The sequence below is a fragment of the Diadema antillarum genome, unplaced genomic scaffold (genome assembly GCF_040938485.1).
Source record: "Diadema antillarum isolate AM-2024a unplaced genomic scaffold, OU_Dant_1.0 seq00000124_RagTag, whole genome shotgun sequence".
NCBI classification, from domain to species: domain Eukaryota; kingdom Metazoa; phylum Echinodermata; class Echinoidea; order Diadematoida; family Diadematidae; genus Diadema; species Diadema antillarum.
Window position 1 is genome coordinate 656,989 of NW_027271204.1, and position 20,872 is coordinate 677,860.

At 38.5% G+C, this 20,872-nt stretch overlaps 1 protein-coding gene across 1 annotated transcript; it reads right to left on the reverse strand.

Moving 5' to 3' along the window:
- On the reverse strand, positions 1–20,000 carry LOC139727277 (beta-lactamase domain-containing protein 2-like). The gene is made up of 9 exons (XM_071638232.1): positions 19,898–20,000; positions 14,341–14,434; positions 13,100–13,263; positions 10,328–10,464; positions 9,688–9,919; positions 7,302–7,492; positions 2,469–2,552; positions 880–1,047; positions 1–186 (listed from the first exon to the last, which is right to left on the reverse strand). The coding sequence occupies exons 1-9, from the start codon at positions 19,998–20,000 to the stop codon at positions 1–3; spliced, it is 1,359 nt and encodes a 452-aa protein (XP_071494333.1).
- Positions 20,001–20,872: the final 872 nt, after the last annotated feature.

Here is a 20,872-nt window from a genome sequence, read left to right on the forward strand (position 1 = left end):
TTAATGATTTTCAAGCTTTTGGACACATTTATAAAGACTCTGCACAAGTTGATTAGTCCGGGGATCTTCACCGACAAGATTTTGAATCATGGTGCTACTGACGTAGGCGAATCCAACCTGATGCCCCGGGTCTGCACAGCCGTGTTGTCCGCCAGCTCCTGGGTGTCCAAACATTGTCACTCCGTCCTACAAAAAGAAGGAGAATGTCAGGTCAGTTCACATATTAAATCATAACTCGATCCTTCGAATATAGACATTAGAATCACGGGCATAAGTTCAGTTATGTAAAAAGAAATGTGAAATTTATATGGGGTAACTTTATATTACCTTTTATAGCAAAGGAATGTTCACCTTCGAAATAGCTATCGTGATGTTTATATCATTACTTTGACTCATCAAATAACAATAGCGAGGGTATCATGTACGCTAATCAATTAGGACAGAATTATTAATGAGAGGGTTATCAAAAAAGAATAAGGCTGTATAACACAAACATTATCCAAGCAAGATGCGGAAAAGCGGAGAAAATATGATCCGGTATTGTGTGGAACGAGATGTTACGTTTAGGACTTGACTTGAAAATGAAATCACACTATAAAAACTGTTGTAGTGCCATTGTGTTCAAATACGAAACCAGTTACAGTCAAACCAGCCCTAGCGGCCACCTATCTGTAGCGGTCACCTATCTATAGCAGTAACCTGCCGTATACGACCACTAAGATAAACAATTCCTCAGAGAGAAAATCCAACGACCCTGGCCACAGCGGCCACCTGTCTATAACGGTCTTTTCCCTCTTGACCCTTGGGTGGCCGCTGTAGACAGGTTTGTCTTCATACGTATAACATGAGTCATCTTTTAAAGCCTGATTGGTAACATACCACAAACTTATCAATTTTCATCATCCCGCGACTGTTGGAGAGAGGAAGACCAAGAGTCCTGTCGACAGAAGGAGGCTCGAAATTCAGAAAATCGTCGACTCTCTCCTTCGACAGCAGAGTTCTGTTAGTAACTGGGTCTATGCCACCGGATGAAATTATTCCATAGAGCTGAAAACAGAAGAACATCACATTATAAACCGGAAATGGACATATATATTTGATATATTCGTTCTCTCATTCATTCATTCATTTTTCCATTTCTAACAGAAACAGATAAATGTTTTACAGAAATGGAATACATAGATTTCATCATAATACATAATTAAGGATAAGGCTACAAAATATTTTAAGTAAACGAAAAACGCTGGATAAACAACAAATATATATACATTAAAACTACTGGATCAAATTTCCAGCTTGTTTAAGTAATTTGTAAGTGCAAAATAGTAAAATAGCAAGATAGTAAAATATTCATTAGTTGACAGTTCAACTTTTACATTTTGTGACATACTTAAAAACCACTATATGAAATATTGAAAAGCATACATATAAAAATGGGGTTATATGGATGAGATATCAAATATATATATATATATTATATATATGTAGTAAAACGATGCAATCCGAATAGAAGCTGGGTCTCACCTTTGATAAGGATAACTTTGTTTTGGATATCTCATCCATTTCAAAACCATTTTTTAAAAATCAAATAAACTTTGGATTCATTTAAGTATAATGTTCTCTTTCATATTTCATACGAGATTTGTAATAAAAAAAAAATCATCAAAAATCGTTTGCAACATCAATCCCCATATCAACCGAAACTGTACCACCCCTTTAAAATACGAAATATTAGGTAGAAAATGGAGAACACAACAAAAGATGGGATTAAACTGAGACAACGATTAAACATCATTATCATTTTACTTTTCTTGATGGTGTGTTTAGTCACTTGGAGGTGCAAGTTATCATTACTTTGGACACATTAACGATTAACGATTATCCTCTGAATTACGCCATTGCTTTATGAAAATAGTATTTAAGCCCATAGTTTAATAACTAATAATGATTATGATGATAATGATAATAAAGTGGTAATGATAATTGTGAATTTACACACCATATAGATTCCATATACTCAATTGCGTATTGCAATATGATATAATGTGATCAAAAGAAAAACAGATAATAAACAAATTCATTATTACATACATTAATCATTCAATGAAAATCTTACAAAATAATAAAGGATATGACAAATAAAGTTTGATACAACTACATTCAACCATTTATCAGTGAATTGCTCCATAATACATCAGAAGGATAAATGGAACCGAAAATTATTGGTCTTTATATTCACACACTTATTCTTTTTTTTTGGATTAATTTTATTATAAAATGTTCGCCAATCCTTCGGTAAAAATTATTGAGGATAATCTCTCATGTTGTAAACTAATTACTTCATTTTTGCCACTTTTACACCATGGAAATAGTCACAAGCTATTCATACTGATAACTTAAGCATATTAAGTGCAGATAGCACAACGTTTTCGACATTGCCGCCATGTTTTTTTTTTTCTCATACGAACCTTTGCAAGACCAGCCGCAGACCCAATACCGTTTGCTGAAGGCAATTCGATGGCTCTGTAAGCGGGATCGTTGAAGACTCCGAACTGTCGAAAAGACGCAAAAGTTTTAAATGCCGTTATTGGCTTTTTTTGGGGGTCCTGCCTTCAGGCAATTTGCCTCGATATATACGTATCATTTTGACCTTAATGAAGTGAAGTGGGTAACTATCTAAGGTGAATAGGAAGACGTAATGATAAAAACAATCTAAGGGGTGATTATTGTATGTGTTTCCGTGTACCAGGTATATGTACATTTTAGATGTACTTGAAACAGTATTTTGTAATGCAATTATTGTATCAGGTTATTGCTCAGTTGTAGTTTAGTTTAGTTTAGTTTTAATTTTCGCATAAGTGCTGATAGATAAAGCGTTTTTCATGAGCATTTCTTTGACAGTCATGCATACTCACACACACAAAAAAAAAAATATACGTACATTGTATATGTATATAAATGCATATGTATGTGTACATGCTTATATCGGGTGTGTTCCCATTTTCACAGCGTAATACAGTTTGGATGCAGTATACACATCCAAATAAATTGCGTGACCACAGACAATTGGGGACAAGAACGCCTCAGTAACGCTTATAATGCAATGGTGTACAGAGAGCGTGTGTGAATGCATACATCGTGGCATGCCTACCCCTGTAAAGTTTATAGTCCATGCAAATGACTTTCTCAGTGTTTGTGATGTTGACGCTGAGATTATTCCCTTGTCGAAAACTAAGTGGTATCAGTGATGATCATTATTATAAATTAATAAATCAACAACAAAGGAAAATTTTGAAAGACGTACAATAGTTGGTTTTCCTGCCCAATTTCATCAGATTCGCATTCGATTTAACGATGCGGTCATTCAAGTTGGAGTGAATTTGAATGATCACCGAGATCGACATTCAAAAAGGTAACTAGTTCATTCAATTTAATTTCATTAGCATGCGATTTCATGAGTTTCTCACACAAGGGTGTAAAAAGGGCATTCAAAAAAAAATGTAAGTCAATGCATTCAAATTCGAATCAGCACCTCCGTGGAGAGGCTTACGGAATTTAAAGTCACGACAAGGCAAACAACTACAAAGAATGGGCAGTCTTTTTCGTTGTTGCTTTTATTCTTTGTAGTTACTCAGCAGTTTAAAAGTATGCAAATTTGATATACCTTCAAATGTGATTTTGACTCATACTAAATAACTCGTATAACCTCACTTTCATAAGAATGCATTTACACGTTATTCATAGAGTAATATTATTTAGCAGCTGCTACAATACAGAGTATGCGTGAACATCTCAATACGTACACAATAATGGTGGATGAAGCACGACCTTCATGCTAGAGTCACACACAGCCGGGTCACAAAACGATTTGATTCGGTTGAAAATGAGCCGGATTAGTCCCGGAATGGAGGGTAATTATTTATGCTACAGTCACACAAGGCCGGATTTCGAATCGGGTCCAAAAGGAATTAAAACCGTATGGACCAGGTTCGAGCCGTAGAGACCCATATTGACCCGTAACGAACCATATAAAAATCCGCTTTAAATCCTTTTCATCCTTTTCGACCCCAGTATCGACTCGTGTCAACCCTCTACGACCCGTACCTACCCAGATGTAAACCTTGTCATCATCTGTTGCATGAAGGCAATGCGGTATACGGCAAGGGTCCATACGGTTTTACGCTGCGCGTTACAGCGGTTCGATGCGAGTCAATGCGCTGTTCGAACAGGGTCAATTTGGATATCAATACGGAATTAAAATCCGTGAAAAATTTTGAACATGACCAATTTTTTTTTTTTCACCGCCGCGCCGTATCGTAGCCCCCGGAATCCATCAGGAATTGACACGGGTTACGATGCGGGTCAATTCGGGTCTCTACGGCTCGAACCGGGTCGATACGGTTTTAATTCCTTATGGTCTCGGTAGGAAATCCGGCTGTGTGTGACTCTAGCATGACAACCAGAAACTGGTGATATTATCTTTTGGTAAATGGGTCTATACCATTTACAGCGGAGCCAATTGCGGCGACTTATGATCGATAATATGGACACGGGAAACTAAGGAATGAAATTAAAATGAATCAATTTGGATTTGGATGTACATAGGACCCCTAAAATATTCTAGGATATGGCCAGTTCCTAAATGTTACATATACTGTTAGCGATGACTTGAAAATTATAGAAAGGTAGCCAGGAAAGAAATACATCCAAAACAATTAAGATAATTAAATGAGACTTTGAAATGAAAATGAAATTGTATCATCCGATTGTATGACAGTGAAAAAAGGTCCGTAGAAACTGTGTATGTTGACTGAATTTGAACTTTCAAAATGCAAAGCTGTGTTCCTATAAATGAAATTGAAAGTGGTATTTGGCGCGAATTTAAATGTCTATCCAGCTGGCGCGAAATTGAACGCCAACTTTGAGTCGTTGAATTGAATGAATTTCCCCCTAAATTGAATGACATGAAATATAAAAGGAATGACAAGAAATGAAATAGAATACTCAAAGAATTAAAATGGACCGTAAGAGTAGAGCAGTGACCCAAATCGCTTGAATTTGAATGCCTTTTCATTAATTCGAATGCAAATCTGATGAAATTAGGCGGGGGAAACCTATACATGGCGTATAAAAAAGTTAAAATTTTGAAAATCTTTTCATGAATACATCTCAAAATGTTTCGGAGAGTTTTTTTCATATTCATGGATGCCCAATAGACTCATCTTTCAAGTGCAATCAACCAAACAAATTTTTGTTCACGCTTGGTGGAACACTGACGCTCTTTGTCCAGAGTGTGAAAAATGACTTGCGCCAAATTGAAAGAAGATGGAAAATTCAGCCAGCAGTCCAAAGAAGTTTTCTCATTCAAACAAATTGCTCTTTTGCTCACAATTTTAATCATGTTATGATAGTTTAGGAATTTTCTGGCGATTTTCTGTCACGTTTTAAATGATTCCATTGTGTAATAGAAGGTTGATTATCAAAATCATGCACAGACATATCGAACCCACATGCCAGTCCCTCAATCAAGAAGGAAAGTACAAAATTAATGCATCCTCAGGTCATTCAATCAATACCATCAATCCAATCAATCAATCAGTCCAATCAATTGATCAATACATCAATCAATCAATCCAAGAATCAATCAATCAACAAATCAATCAACAAATCAATCAATCAATCAATCTGTCACAATCATTATTGTATGCATGTTTAAAGTGACAGATCGACATAGGAAATATCACCTTTCAATCATTCAATCAATACAATCAATCCAATCAATCAATCGATCAAATCCAATCCAATCAATCAATCAATCAATCAATCATTTAATCAATCAATCAATCAATTAATCAGTCAGTCACAATTGTTGCATGTTTAAAGTTGTAGATCGACATAGGCATAGGGAATAACCTCCCTCCCCCCCCCCCCCGTGACTTAAAGGCTCGTTTTTTGTTTTTTGTTTTTAGGTTTTTGGTATTTTGTTCATCCAAACTGGCCACTGCTCTCTTCCCTTGTTGTTTCTACCACCAGCAAAAGAGCATTTTTTTTAATGGGAGCATTATTTGGACTGCTGGCTGAATTTTCCATCTTCTTTCAATTTGGCGCAAGTCATTTTTTACACCTTGGACAAAGAGCGTCAGTGTTCAGCCAAGCGTGAACAAAAATTTGTTTTGTTGATTGCATTTGATAGATGAGATCGATAAATATCATCCGTAAATATGAAAAAATCTTCTAATATTTTTAAATGTAATTTAGACATTTTTTTAAGTGTAACTTTTTTTTGATACACCCTGTATAACAACAAACTAATTATGAAAAAATCATTACAGCAGGACACTGCCCACAACAAGACGTTTTAATAAACATGCCGAGCAAAATGAGGATTAGACTCAACAAAGGATAGACATCTCAACTAATAATAGTCCCCCACCAACAATAAACAAAACAAAAAATGAATGTCAATAGAACATTACCTGTTTCATCAAAAATCTGACAAAAAAATGAGAAAATAATGAATGTCTAGATATTGCCGTGTTTGTACGAAACAGTTCTTGAATAATTCAAGGAATAAGATAGCACAGGTATATACCTGAATAGAGAGAATGATGGAGGGGCAAAAACACTTAAGGCGAAAAAAAAAATAGAGATTGGTGTGTGATGGAGTTGGCTGGTACAGGGCGATCCACTCGCAGGCTTCAGTGTATTGCGACATAATAATGATGACCAGATCTGTAACAATATTGTAGTACGATCTCACATTAAGGGGGATGGCTAGTAACTGATCAGTGGGAATCAGTGGGAATGCTGGGGGATGCCTGTTCCAATTTTTGTAGGATTCATTTAAGAGTACATTATACATAGTGATCTATTGATGTGTGAAAATTATTTGCTTCGGAACAGTCTCTTAGTCAAGTAAAATGTGCAGTTTAATGCCCCGTCACTGTACAGACATGCTTAAAATGCACATTACTTGAATATGAGACCATTCTGAAGCAAATAATTTTCACACAACAATAGATTTATAATGCACTCTTAAATGAATCCCACAAGGATCCCCCATCCCCAATCATCCCCCAGCATTTCCGCTGATTCCCACTGATCAGTAACTAGAAATCCCCTTTAAGTTTCCTGAACAGAACCCCCCCCCAAAAAAAAAAGAAAAAAAAAAAGTAGAATGCGTGGCTAAGAGCGGGCCAAAGAGCGCTTGAATACAAACTTCACATCCTCGACCTTTGCAACATTGTGTGTATGTGTGTGTGTGTGTGGGGGGGGGGGGCTGAATGTGCCTGTATACATACATCTGCCATTTCATTCAAATTGTCCATCATTTCTCCAAAGGCGTTGGTGGCTATCATGTGCTTTAGAACTTGTCTTCCATCCGAAGTCTGTATACTCTTTAGGATTCGCAGCAATGCCGGGCGACGGTTCACGAGAAGGCGGGCGACACGGTGGTTGCTTTCCAATGGAAGACCGATGTGGAAATCTATGCCTGAGAGGAAATAGATTTAAACACTATTAGCACAAAAAAATGAAAAGGAAAATGTGCATGTGTTCATGAGAGAGGATGTATGTATGCTTGTGAAGGCATATAGAAATTGTACTTTAAAATGTCAATGATTACAAAAACAGATATCAAAGTTTGAACAGTGAATGAGTCCTGAGGACTTGATTATATAATAGATAATATGAAACGCGATCACCTTTACGCCCGTGTATACTGCACATTGGTGAATTTGGCGCTAATAGCCGCGGGAAATCACGAAAGACTATTTTCATCAAGGAGATATAAATATGATATTATGAGTTACTGTAGAATTTCGTTCTTACTGGGAAACAGATTTGCCGTTATAGTACACCCAGGTAGCGTTAAAAAAAAAAATCCTCCCCCTCTCTCCCTCTCCTTAAAGGGCTCCTGAAATCTAAATGCATGCTGATTTGTATTGATTTATGATATCCTCAACATCACTTCTGCGGTGAAATGAATATCTAGAAACACACCATGGTATATCTTTAATGAGTTTTTCTTCTATTTTCCTTCAACTTACTTGGGAACGCCACAAAAAGTCCTCCGAAACCACTATTCCTCAGATGACCTCATCTGTCAATCATTGCTAAAGTACTGAAATGTTTAACAAAAGACGTTGGAATTATGCACCTTCCCCTCGACTCATCATGACTTGCATGTTTCTAGCTGTGTTCAGACGGAGGCAGTTTTGGTCGGAGTAACTTCGGAGGAAGGGTCGGAGGAAGCTTGGTCGGAGTAACTTCGGAGGATAGGTCGGAGTAGTGCCCGTCTGAACAAGGTCGTGGCAACTTTCTCCGAACGAGATACTCCTGAGTTTTCTCAGGAGTATCTCGCTACCACGACTAGCCGGTCGGAGTAAATTGCCCGTCCGGACAAGCCCTCGGAGTATCTATGAACTTACATGCCGTACGACCTAGGTAAAACTTCCTGGGTCAAATCGCAATGTTGACATTTTGCGACTACACGTGCGCGTGTAGTGCAATTCTAACCTCGTCGATCGCGACGAAGAAGCTAGCGCTCATGTGATATTAATGTGACTAACAAAAGGCATGAGCCATGTTCACACGTATTTCTAGTCGGAGTAAAAATTTATGGCACGGCAATTAAAATTCAAATTAATGCATATCTTACCACGACCCGTGTGTCCACACGACTGTCGTGCGAAGAAACTCCGACCAATAATATGTGCGAGGGTCGGTGTAACTTCCGGAAGTGGTAGCGCCGCGCTCGTCGACCATGCGATTGTTTTTTACCAGTTGCATTGTCTTCTCCATTCTTGTTAACGGAAATTTCTGCATGAGCGCTAGCTTCTTCGTCGCGATCAACTAGGTTAGAATATTGCACTACACGCGCACGTGTAGTCGCAAAATGTCAACATTGCGATTTGACCCAGGAAGTTTTACCTATAGTACGGCATGTAAGTTCATAGATGCTCCGAGGGCTTGTCCGCACGGGCAATTTACTCCGACCGGCTAGTCGTGGTAGCGAGATACTCGCTAGTATCTCGTTCGGAGGAAGAGGTCGTGGTAAGTTCCTACTATCGGAGGAAGTTGCCACGACCTTGTTCAGACGGGCACTACTCCGACCTATCCTCCGAAGTTACTCCGACCAAGCTTCCTCCAACCCTTCCTCCGAAGTTACTCCGACCAAAACTGCCTTAGTCTGAATGCAGCTATGGTGAGGGAACATGCAAGTTATTCTGACTCGAGGGTAAGGTGCATTCCAATGTCTTTTGTTAAACAAATGAAATAGGTTCGTTAGCATGGTTAGTACGAAGGTTCGTAAGGAGGCACCTTCTTTTCGTTTTCGGATTAACAAACCTTCAGAACAGCGAACCTATTTCATTTTCTGGTAAAAAAAATACTTAATTGGGAATTACGACCCTTATTTCATTAATTCAGATTCACAAACCTTCGGAATAACGATAGCGTACCTCATTTGATTTTCGGATTAACGAACTTTTTATGATTTTTATTTTCGGATTAATGACCATTTAAGTATGCCTATTGAGATTGTGTCTCGGAAAACGGACCTTCGGAAAAACGAACCTTCTTTCATTTTCAAATCAACGAACCTTCGGAATGAAGGTATACCATTTCGTCCCTTTTCTGAATAAGGAATCAATTTGACTAACTAAAGGAGCTATCAATTGACATTACCGAAAGGCTCTGCTATCTCCTCCTTGAAAAACTGTCCCAGAGTTCGATGTTGAGGGTCAACTCGCCGCAAAAGCTCATTGGCTAGTGGTCCAAATGTGAAACCATGGTAACCATGGGTGTGGCCATCATACTCCCATTGTGGCTCTGTTTTTGCCATGAGTTCACCTGCCTTGGCAACATCTTGTAGCAACTCGAGGCTCAAACCAGGTGGTGCGGATACGGCAAGTCCCGCCTTAAAAGAGTAAGTAAAACTTCTTGCAATCACGTGTCAATCACATCATACATGCCATTATGTGAAAGCGATTCGCGTAAGAATGGATTCCATCATTAAGATGTAATAGCACGTTTATAATTACTATCTACGTTGCAAAATTTAGTGTCATTCTCAATTGTACATTCTTTTAATTGTTTGTGAATGTGTTTCAAAAACAAATTTAATAAACTCGTTTATACATAATTTCACCTTACCATCATATTTTTATCAATCAGTCCCAGTTGTTTCAAGTGAATTTTACTCTTACTTATCAGACTAACTTATAAATGCGTTCGAATTTCCCTTTCAGATTTATTTAAAGTCTTTTTTACCATTGATTACTTGTAACCAGGCCGTTCAAGTTTCCTTATAAAAGAGTTAAATAACCTTATGCTCCATCATGTCTTTGACGGTAACCTTCTCTTTGCCCTTCTGTGCGAATTCCGGCCAATAGAGGGCGACTGGTTTGTTGTAGTCCAGCAAACCTCGATCTACAAGCATGGCAATGCACACTGACGCAACCCCTACATCGGGGGAAAAAAGAATGATAATTTCAATACGGGAAATAAGGCTTGTAGTAATAATCTCCTTGATTTTTTATAGAGGACACATACAGTGAGTACATGAAGGCAAGCTGAGAACTGCACGTTTACCTTAAAAAACAACAACAACAAAACTCACACACAACAAAACACACACACACACACACACACACACACACACACACAAACAGCAAATAACAGACCAGAGGTATCGTTTTAGATAGGAGTATGGGGCCGCACCTCCGGGTGCTGTTCGTTATTCTGAAGGTTTGCTATTTTGATAGGTTCGTTATTCCGAAGGTTCGTTAATCCGAAACACACAAATCCCCGATACCTAGAGGTTCGTTAATCCGAAAATGAAAAAGGGTTCGTTAATCCGAACATTTGTGGGGTTATTTCGAAGGTTCGTTATTCCGGAGATTCGTTAATCCAAAAATGAAATTCTGAATAACGAACCTTCGGAATAACGAATCTTCGGACTAAAGAGCCTTCGGAATAACGACCCTTCGGAATAACGAGCTGTAACCGCACCTCCACCCCTGGCAAAGCTGAGATAAAAGGCAGGAGAGAACTAACTTATAGGCCTAATACTCCCTGGGCGTATCCGGGCAATTACCCCCAGAGGGCAATTACCCTCCGGCTAAATACTGGTTAGTGGTAAGGTTAGAGTAAATATTAGGGTTAGGGTTAGGTTTAGGGTTAGGAGTTTGGGTTAGGGTTAGGATTAGGTTCAGGATTAGGATTAGGATTAGGGCCAGGGGAAGGGTCCGGGGTAATTGCCCAGGGGGTAATTGCCCTAGACCCCTCCCTGAGAATTATCAATGTTCATGAAAAATCTAATTGTATTTTATGTTGGTTTTTTGACAATGATAGCGATATTGTATTGCTGTATGTCTCTTGTATGTCTATCATGTCTATGTATTTATGTTATATGTGTGCTTTGTATACTTATAATCATTGATGTAACCGGGTATGCATGCAAACAAAACAAATTTCCAGAAACCGAAAATAAAATCGAATTGAATTGAATTGAAATCAATAGCTTTGCGTAACAATAAGTTTACCTTAAAGTTGTGAAATTTTGCCAGAATAACAAGAAATTGGTATGTTGCCAAATCACTCCATCCGCAGCAAGAGACGTCGGGGCGACCCCCCCCCCCCCACCCCTCATTCCATCTCCAGACTTTGCCTGTTAGTCCATGGGCCAGGCCAGATATTGGTACCATCTGAGGTGGCAAAACCTTTTTGGTGTCATTTTGTTTGTCGGGCATAGATATGCTTATCAAGCTATGATAGCATTTCCAAATGAGTAGCTTAGTCATAGTAAATGAATTTTTAACCAATTTGGTCTCGTTGTTATATCCCTATACTTCTGAATCGAAACTAACCGCCATACAAAGAAGAGCACTGTCTACTGTATGTTCCATAGAGCTGTAAAATGCAGCTCTGTGGTATGTTCACAGGTGTTCTGTTGTAAACGCGGTGCGCTTAGTCTTTATTCAAGGCAGCGAAGGGAATATCAAAAGGTAATGATGTCCACAGCGCTTAGTCTTTATTCTAGACGGCGAAGGGAATATCCAAAGCGTATGATACAGTGTATATCCTTTTATCTAAAAACAACAACAACAACAAAAGCAATTCCTAGTAAATTTTACCGTATTTTTCAATCATTTATCATTTTCCGGTGAAAACGCTACGGTGAAAATGCTGATACCACGCCAATGTCGCTTTATTTCCCTCCAACAATATAAGATAATGCAAAAACAATGTACCGGTACACTACGATACATTATAATGAATGATATTGTAAATGAACAGAGTGATTTTTGTTTAAAACTGATGTATTTGTTGATAGGGTAGTATAAAAACAGTATAGATAATCCCTTTTACGAGGAACTTTAGATATGATAACGGTACATTGGTCTAGATAAAGAACTAAGCGCACCGCGTGACAGCTGTGGACATCATAACCCTTTGGATATTCCCTTCGCTGCCTTGAATAAAGACTAAGCGCACCTGTGGACATACAGAAGGCAGTGCTCTTCTTTGTATAGCGGTTTAGTTTCGATTCAGAAGTATAGGAATATAAATACGAGACCAAATTGGTTAAAAATTCATTTATTATGACTAAGCTACTCATTTGGAAATGCTATCATAGCTTGATAAGCATATCTATGCCCGACAAACAAACTGACACCAAAAAAGTTGTGCCACCTCAGATGGTACCAACAACCCATTTTTCGGGTCTTGGCCCATTGACTATGTGTGACTCTGAGAACGATACTACTCTCTGAATCAGAGTACGTGTGTGGTTCAACATGATTGCGTATAATGAAAATACCTCACACAAAGAGGGGTCCGGGGAGTATTTTTCTCTACTCTATTTAAATGTCCTGCTGTAATACATGTACCTTGCTACAGAAGTATGCAAGCATCTGATCATTCGTGTTGTTGCACGTCTGTCATTGTGTTGATAAAATTAATTTCGCTGGGGTATTTGGACAAAGATTCTTCCCATTTCTGTTGCAAATTTGAAGACAGGTTTAATATAATCATCATACCTGAAAATGACGTATACATTAAAAATGTAAAAAAGACAAACGAATATGAAATTAACCTTTCGTTGATGAGAAGAAAATGGAGATAGTGTCTTTTCGCCATTTCTGCTTGCTCTCATAATCTGCGAATCCACCCCAAATGTCGACGACTTTCTTCCCCCGATGATAGGCAGCAAATGCCGATCCTCCTGTACGGGGATCTCGGCCACTCTCAAAGTTTGCTCTGTGTCAAAGATTTGATTCATTCCAGATTAATATTTGAATTAAAGATCAACTTTACAGAATATGATCGACGACTTTCTGTTCCTCATTCACTCACATACCTACGTTTCAGTGTTCGCTCCCTTGAGCTTTTAACTATTTCTTCTAACTGATCCTTTCTCCTTTCTCTTGGGTGTATACCTGCGGAAGTCTAATGCTAAGAGGCATATTATTATCTTTATTGGAGAGTACTTTTATAGGATCGGGATGAAAAGAGTTGATACAGTCCATTTTTGTTCCTGACACGGTATCAGATGACTTCACATCCCCTTTTGGCCCTTGGAAGCTGTCAACAAAATCTGACTTGAAATATTCATAGATCCAGATCGAGATTGTTCTCAACATGCTGGTGTTTTCAAGAAGTAGGCAGATAATTCCAAATTTAGTCTTTTTTAATATTTCTTTTTATGCTTACAATCTGTACAGCACTCTTCATGACAGTAACCTCCAATATTAATTTGAACGGAACTCAACTTTTTTATTTATTTTTTTTTAGAGATGTCAGTTTTCAGCACCTTTTGCAGATTTTGCTTCATTGTTTCACAGTGGAATGAAATAATCTGCCTTTGGTTTATGTTGACAGTTTAGATGAGTTTTAAAAACACATAATGATCTCATTGAACCTGATGCTCATTTAAAAGGGGATGGGAAGTAACTGATCGGTGGAAATCAGTGGGAATGCTGGGCGATGATTTTTCCAATTCCTGTGGGATTCATTTAAGAGTACATATCTATTGTTGTGTGAAAATAATAATTATGCTTCAGAACAGTCTCATATTCAAGCAATGTGCAGTTTAATGCCCCGTCACTGTACAGGCATGCTAACCTTGAAACACTAAACTGCACATTACTTGAATGTGAGACCATTCTGACGCAAATAATTTTCACATAACAGTATACATAATGCGCTTTTAAATGAATCCCACAAGGATTGGAACGATCATCCCCCAGCATTCCCACTGATTCCTACTGATCATCAGTTACTAGCCATCCCCTTTAAACAGGAAACCAGATAAATACACTTTTAACAACGACTCACCTGAAAGCCTCCAGGACGTCTTCGAATCCAGGAGCTACATAACCCTCTGTGATGACAGGTGGTGGAGTCTGACAGAAAACAACTTTTTGGTATACTCCAAACACCCAGAGTAAAACATGGATGGGGTAATCGTGCTTTCTCCGTTATGGGACCAAAATTGTGAAATCAGTTACTATAAGGGAACTGTATCTACAGAGAAATTCAAATCCAAAGTTAAAGGCCCCCTCACACCTGAGTGAATTGCCTGAAATATGACTTGCGATGGCTGGCGAAAGGCATTTTTGGAAAAATCGTTTTCAATGGTAATTGATAGTAAGTCATATTTACCCTTCGTGTTTGGGTTCGTACACGTTCTGAACTAACAGTTGCGATTATTCAAATTCGCACGGGATTTTTGAACATGTTTAAAATTTCCCGACGAATTGAAAAATCGTCTGTCATTCGCATCTCTGATTTAGTCTGCGGTAATCGTTCGTTTATCGTTCGTGAGCTATTGTCACGCATAGTCCCTCATCGCGCTTTTGCCAAGGTGGACCGATCTCGAAAGAACCCTAAACGAAGCAACACGATGACTAAATATGACTTTCGCATAGAAACGAAGATACTATGACAAACGTATTTTCGCTTGCCATCTTCTATGCGAAGGGAAACTAAGATTGACTTTTACTAAATTTGAAAGGCGATGCATACACGAAGGCAAGTCTAAGAGATACTATGACAAACTACGGATTGCGAAGTGATACGAATACGAGCGAATGACCTGACGAAAAAATTGGCGAATGCTGAGCTGCTCTATGTGACCAGCCACTTACCACGCTACTCATACATTTTCATAAACATTCCACCTGAAAGTTTCAAAGTTTCTTCAGAAAAATGGAAGATGCAGCCCGCCTCAGAGTCCAGTATTTACTGGCAATGGCTCAGAATGATATTATACATCAGCAGCTGAACCTACACCAGTTCATCAGAGGCAGCTTCAGATGGAGACGAGGCTTCAGACGACGTCGTATCTGGAGAAGGACGTGGCTGAACCCTGCCAGAAGAAGGGCTTTTGGAATCTACGACCAGCTGTTGGTTGAGCTCCGAAGAGAAGACCCTTCGACTTTCAAGAAATTTCTCTGCATGCTCCCTGAACTCTACGATGAAATCCTGGAGAGGGTCAGTGGAAGAATCAGGAGGCAGTACACCTGGTACAGGGAGCCGCTGGTAAAGGTCTCAAGTTGGCAGCTACTCTCCGTCATTTTGTGTCTGGCACCAAGTACTCCGACATGCAGTATGGGTGAAGGGTGCCTGAAAACGCCCTATCTGTAGTGGCCAGGGAAGTGTGTCAGGCCATATGTGACGAGTATGCAGATGAAGTCATGACAGCCCCTTCAACCCCTGATGGATGGAAACAACTTGCTGGTGGATTCTACAAGCGGTGGAATTTTCCCCACTGTGTCTGTGTGTGGCAGCTATTGATGGCAAGCATGTGGCCATCAGAAAGCCTCCTCTGTCCGGCTCGCTATGCTAAAACTACAAGGGCTTTTTAGTATAATCCTGTTGGCTATAGTGGACAGTGACTACAAATTTATCTGGTGCGATGTTGGTGGTAGGTATGATACAATAGGGGAAAGGGGGTAGGTCGAGTCAATTTAGGGGTACGTCAGATTTGTTATCACCTCACCTCTATTGTTACTGTTTCAATATTTATTTTTTTTTTTGCTAAAATGATAGCAATTGGGGCAATTCATTTCAGTTTTTGCTTGATACCCTTTTTCTTCTTCAAAAACGTGCTTTAAGAATAATTAATAATGTTGGATATCTATTTCACACAAATGATCTTTTGTGTAGAAGCAAAAATCTGAAATTGATTGATTGATTTGTTTCATTATAATGTTGGTATTTTTATGTATAAATTTTCAATTGATGAGCTTCCTGACATTTTTGCACTTATGTTCATAAAAAATAACTCTCTTCATATCTACCCAACTCGTCATCGTGATGGCTATCACCTTCCACGTACTCGCACAATTTTTGCGAAAAAAACATTAATGTTTACAGTGCCAAAAATACTGGAATCTTCCGGCTGATTTTACTGTTTATCTTTGACGTCCTTTAAATGTAAATGTTGCGTAGATGATTTCTCTGGCCGCACTGAAATCTGGACTGACCTGGTCGCTTTTATACTCCCCGAGGAGCGCACACACACGTACGAGAACGCCTGATCTATATTCTTTCGTCTTCGTTTCCAATCGCACGCCATATCAAACCATTGCTCATTGTTCGTTCGTGTTATCGGGTCATATCAACCCTTCGCTCGCCTTCGGCCGCAATTTACTCAAAGAAGTGAACCGAAAAATCGTTATCCTTCGCATGTCATATTTATCCTTCGCTTACCGTTCGTTAATCATATTTGACTTTAGTTTATAATCGGATGATTTGAAGGCAATTTTATTTGAAATCGTTGAATTCGCGGGCATTTCGTGCGTTTTTCCCGTTCGTCCCCCTTCGTTCCCCTAACATTCGCTCAGGTGTGAGGGGGCTTTTAAACTTATCTGTTCCTCTCACACGAAGGACTGTGATTGCTGTATGTCATTAATGTTGGAACAATATTGTATTTTTAATTGGTATATGTAGTATTCTTTATTTGGTATATTATACACTGTAAAAACATCGGTTTTAGATTTAACATCACGGGTGTTAAATCTAACACCGATCAAACTTCAATAAAGGACCACACCAACAGGTGTTAAAAATGCACTGTAATGGTGTTGAAAAGTGTTCACCTGACACTTCGTGGTGTTAATTTGACACTGTACCTGGTGTTATTTTGACACTGTACTGGTGTTAATTCAAAAATGACACCACATGGTGTTCATTTGATATTTGTTGGTGTTAATATCAATGGTTTAACACCCGTCCAGCTTCAATAAGAGACCACACCAGCTGGCGTTGCTTTGGTGTAAATTTATTTTCACATTTTTTTCAAAAATCTAGTATTTTAATGTAAAATTCTTGATCGTCTTGTTTAAATTAAAAATCAACAAGAAGTGCAGCTACTAAGAAACTCTTTAAAAAACAGTTTAAAATTTGGAAATGACACCCGGAGGTGTTAATTTAACACCATAAATGAGCACCGAAAATTTAACACCAGCTCGGTGTTCGCTATTTAACACCGGACTTTTTGCAGTGTAATTGTTTTTTGTTTGCCATTTTCCTCTTTGTTGACATGTTGGAACATGTTATGCATGTATATATCTTTTCATTTTTTAAGCGCCATGAGCACTGAAAAGTGGACCTGTGCGCTATACAAGTAGTCATTATTATTATCATCGTTATTATTATCATCATTATTATTATTATTATTATTATTATTATTATTATTATCATCATCATTATTATCATAGCTTCAGCACAGTATAAGTATGGAATATGAGATTAGACAAAAAACACACCTCTTTCTTTCCCTTTCAGCTGGCGGGGGGGGGGGATTAAACAAAAAACAACACGATCAGACATATCAGACATACTGGAAAACGATTGACATTCCCGTGCATTTGAATTTCTCGAGGGAGGGAGAAAAGATTCGCCAAATTAAATTGCACACGAAAGATTTTGCGTGATGTTGAATGTTAGTGGCAATTCTCGAACATCATGCTGCGAAAAAGGCCGTTAGCTCCAATCCGAGAAAATTTCATGCCGCGAATATAATTATCGCGTAGTATATAAAGAAGACTTCCCTATTACACGTTTTGATACATCAAGGTTTAGAAAACCCGTCTTTCCTATACAATAATGTTATCATAGCCGAAAGTGTGCGAGGGTGTGTTTGTATGTGTGTGAGACAGTGTTCACGAATTTGTTCCCATGTTTTCAATCCATGGTTTGTACACATCTTTGGTTTATCTTTCGATATACATCGCTAGAATATTAGCATGTTTACACAACATGGTCTTGGGTGTCGCGCACAGCGTCAGTTTCATGATTTTAAAAGAAACATTGCCTTCAAGTATTAAGAGGAACCAAAGAAAAGATTATAGGAATAAAGAGCGTGAGGGATTAAAATCCAGACGTTGATTGCAAAAATCGAATGCTATGGTGACAAAAATAACAGGACATGCTACCAATATATGCTTGACTGGTATTATGCATAATTACTTGAACTTTTTTAAAGTTTGAAGTATTTTAAAGTTTATGTTACAACGCCATCTGCTCAGCAATCCCCCCCCCCCCCCATACAAACACACTCATGCAGGCACCACACACACCACATACACTCAGCAAAAAAAGAAAGTAAACACTTTTTCGAGTTCATATTTTTCATAGAAGATTTTTACAAAAATCAATGTATTATGTACTATATTAAAGGTAATTTAAATGGCTATTAAGTTCATAGATTAATTAAAAAGAAAACTTTGCGCATGAGTAGGCACATTCGTTTTTGTCCTCTAGGGCACAAAATCAAAAATTGCAAAAATTGACATGTGCTCTTTCATTTGCAAATGCCCTTCACGGTAACATTGAGAACAAAAGACCATTTGAACACAATGAGAGACATGAAAAAAGTATATAGGAAAATAAGTTTTTGATCTCTTTATCTCGTTATCACCTCTAAGAAAAACAAAGTGGGAAACTAATTGGGAAAAATGAGAATTTTCTATCAAGTCAAACTTCAAATGACATAGGGAATAAAAAGCATAAAGATGGTTAAATTAGCAGAATTTTTTTATTTATTTCTTTTAAACTAGTGATTTAAAATCCATGTGACAATTTCAAGAACCTAATATTATTTACAAATTTCCTCATTGGAAAATAAGCTCAAATTTGTACCATTTTTGTTAATTATTGCTTCTTCTCTTATTTCATTTGAATTTAAATTCAACATAAGATGCTTTATTTTCCTACATTATATGTAGCCTTGATTGGTATTTTAGGCTTTAAAGATATCATAGAGATCAAAGGTTTGTTTTGCAACCTAATTCATGTTTCTTTTTGTGTGAAATTTGTTGTTTGTTTTTATTGTTCTATGGAAGAGCACATACGCATGAATGACGATTTGTTCAGGTTTGCAATTTTTACTTTTGTGCCCTGGAAGAGAAAAACAATGGTGTTCACTCATGAGGTAAGTTTCCCTTTTTGTTGACCTACCAGGTTGATAACCATTTAAATTACTTTCAATATGATATGTAATACATTAGCTTTCAACCAAATATTCTAAGAGAAATCTAAACTTTAAAAAGCGTTTACTTTCTTTCTTTCTTTCTTTTTTGCTGAGTGTACATAAAGGGTAAACGCAGACAGGCACTGTACCGTCAACCACCTGTTTGCACACTAGTATTGTACATTGTTTGTAAAACCAGATTTCTCGCGCGCATGAAACTTTCGCGAATTTTGCGAGGAGTCAAGAATCGCGTCATCTAAGAAATACATACATATATGATATCATGAACATTTTTTCCCTATTCAAAGCGTTGAATGCCAGTGGACATTTACGAAAGTTTCATGCCGTGAAACAGGCCGTTAGCTCTGATTGACGAAAATTTCTGGTTTGACAGTAATATCAATGCAGTCTTACCTCCATCCACCGTCCCAGCAACAAAAGCTACAGAACTCTCAGTTTTGTCAGTCTGTGGTCCCAGCTCGTGTATGCAGCAACAGAAAATGGCGCCGTTACACATTAAGCCAACTATACATTGTATGGAATGGCCCTGCCGCTACACCCGACTGCACTGCAACACTGCAACCGCTGCAGATTCTAGCACAAGATAGTAAGGGAAGAATGTCGAGCTTGTGATAATAATAATCTGAAACAGATTTACTGCGAAATGAAGGCCGCGGCCGAGCCCGGCCTTCATTTCACTGTAAACGCGCAAAAGGCCACATGCGGTACCACAATCGGCCGCGCATTTTGCCAAGCTCTGGAGGTAGTCGCGGCCGAGCCCGGCCTTTTCTCACTGTAAACGCAAACTGGGCCAAATGCGGTACCAAATTGCGACCGGCGCGCTCCCAATAGCAGTCGTTTGTTTACAAGCAGAGCGCCACTACGACAAAATATTGAAAGGTTTGAATTAAAAGCCCGGACCGAGCCCTCCACTGCAAACGGACAAAATTGCGGGGCCGAGGCCGGGCTCAGCCGCGGCTCGGCCCGGGCTTGGCCCAGCCCTGCACTGTAAACGAGGTCTTTGTTTCATTCGGGTGAAAATAGTAGTGATTTAAATTCACGTGACAAGAGTAAACTTTGAGACTGAGAACATTCTCCTTGTCCAGGGTCGTGGTTGCTGCAATATCCTGACCAGTACACGATGAAGAAGTCGTATTTTACATTAATTTTTGAAATGAGTGAAGCTAAATCATCATCTTAATTCTCACAAAGGGTCATACGCACGCAGACACACAACACACAGACACACACACAAACACACACACACGCACACACACACACACGCACATCTTCAGATTGTCTGAACATGCTCTACGACCTTGTTCCTAACGGCTAAATTTCATAATTATTATGATTTCCTATATGTTATCAAGTAAATTAATTGCTGTG

Coding starts and splice junctions, on each gene's coding strand:
- LOC139727277 (XM_071638232.1), bottom strand. CDS start 20,000: ATGTGTAACGGCGCCATTTTCTGTTGCTGCATACACGAGCTGGGACCA. Junction 13,264..14,340: donor GACGTCCTGGAGGCTTTCAG/GTGAGTCGTTGT, acceptor TCTTTGACACAG/AGCAAACTTTGAGAGTGGCC. Junction 2,553..7,301: donor ATTTGAATGAAATGGCAGAT/GTATGTATACAG, acceptor TCTTTTCGACAG/TTCGGAGTCTTCAACGATCC.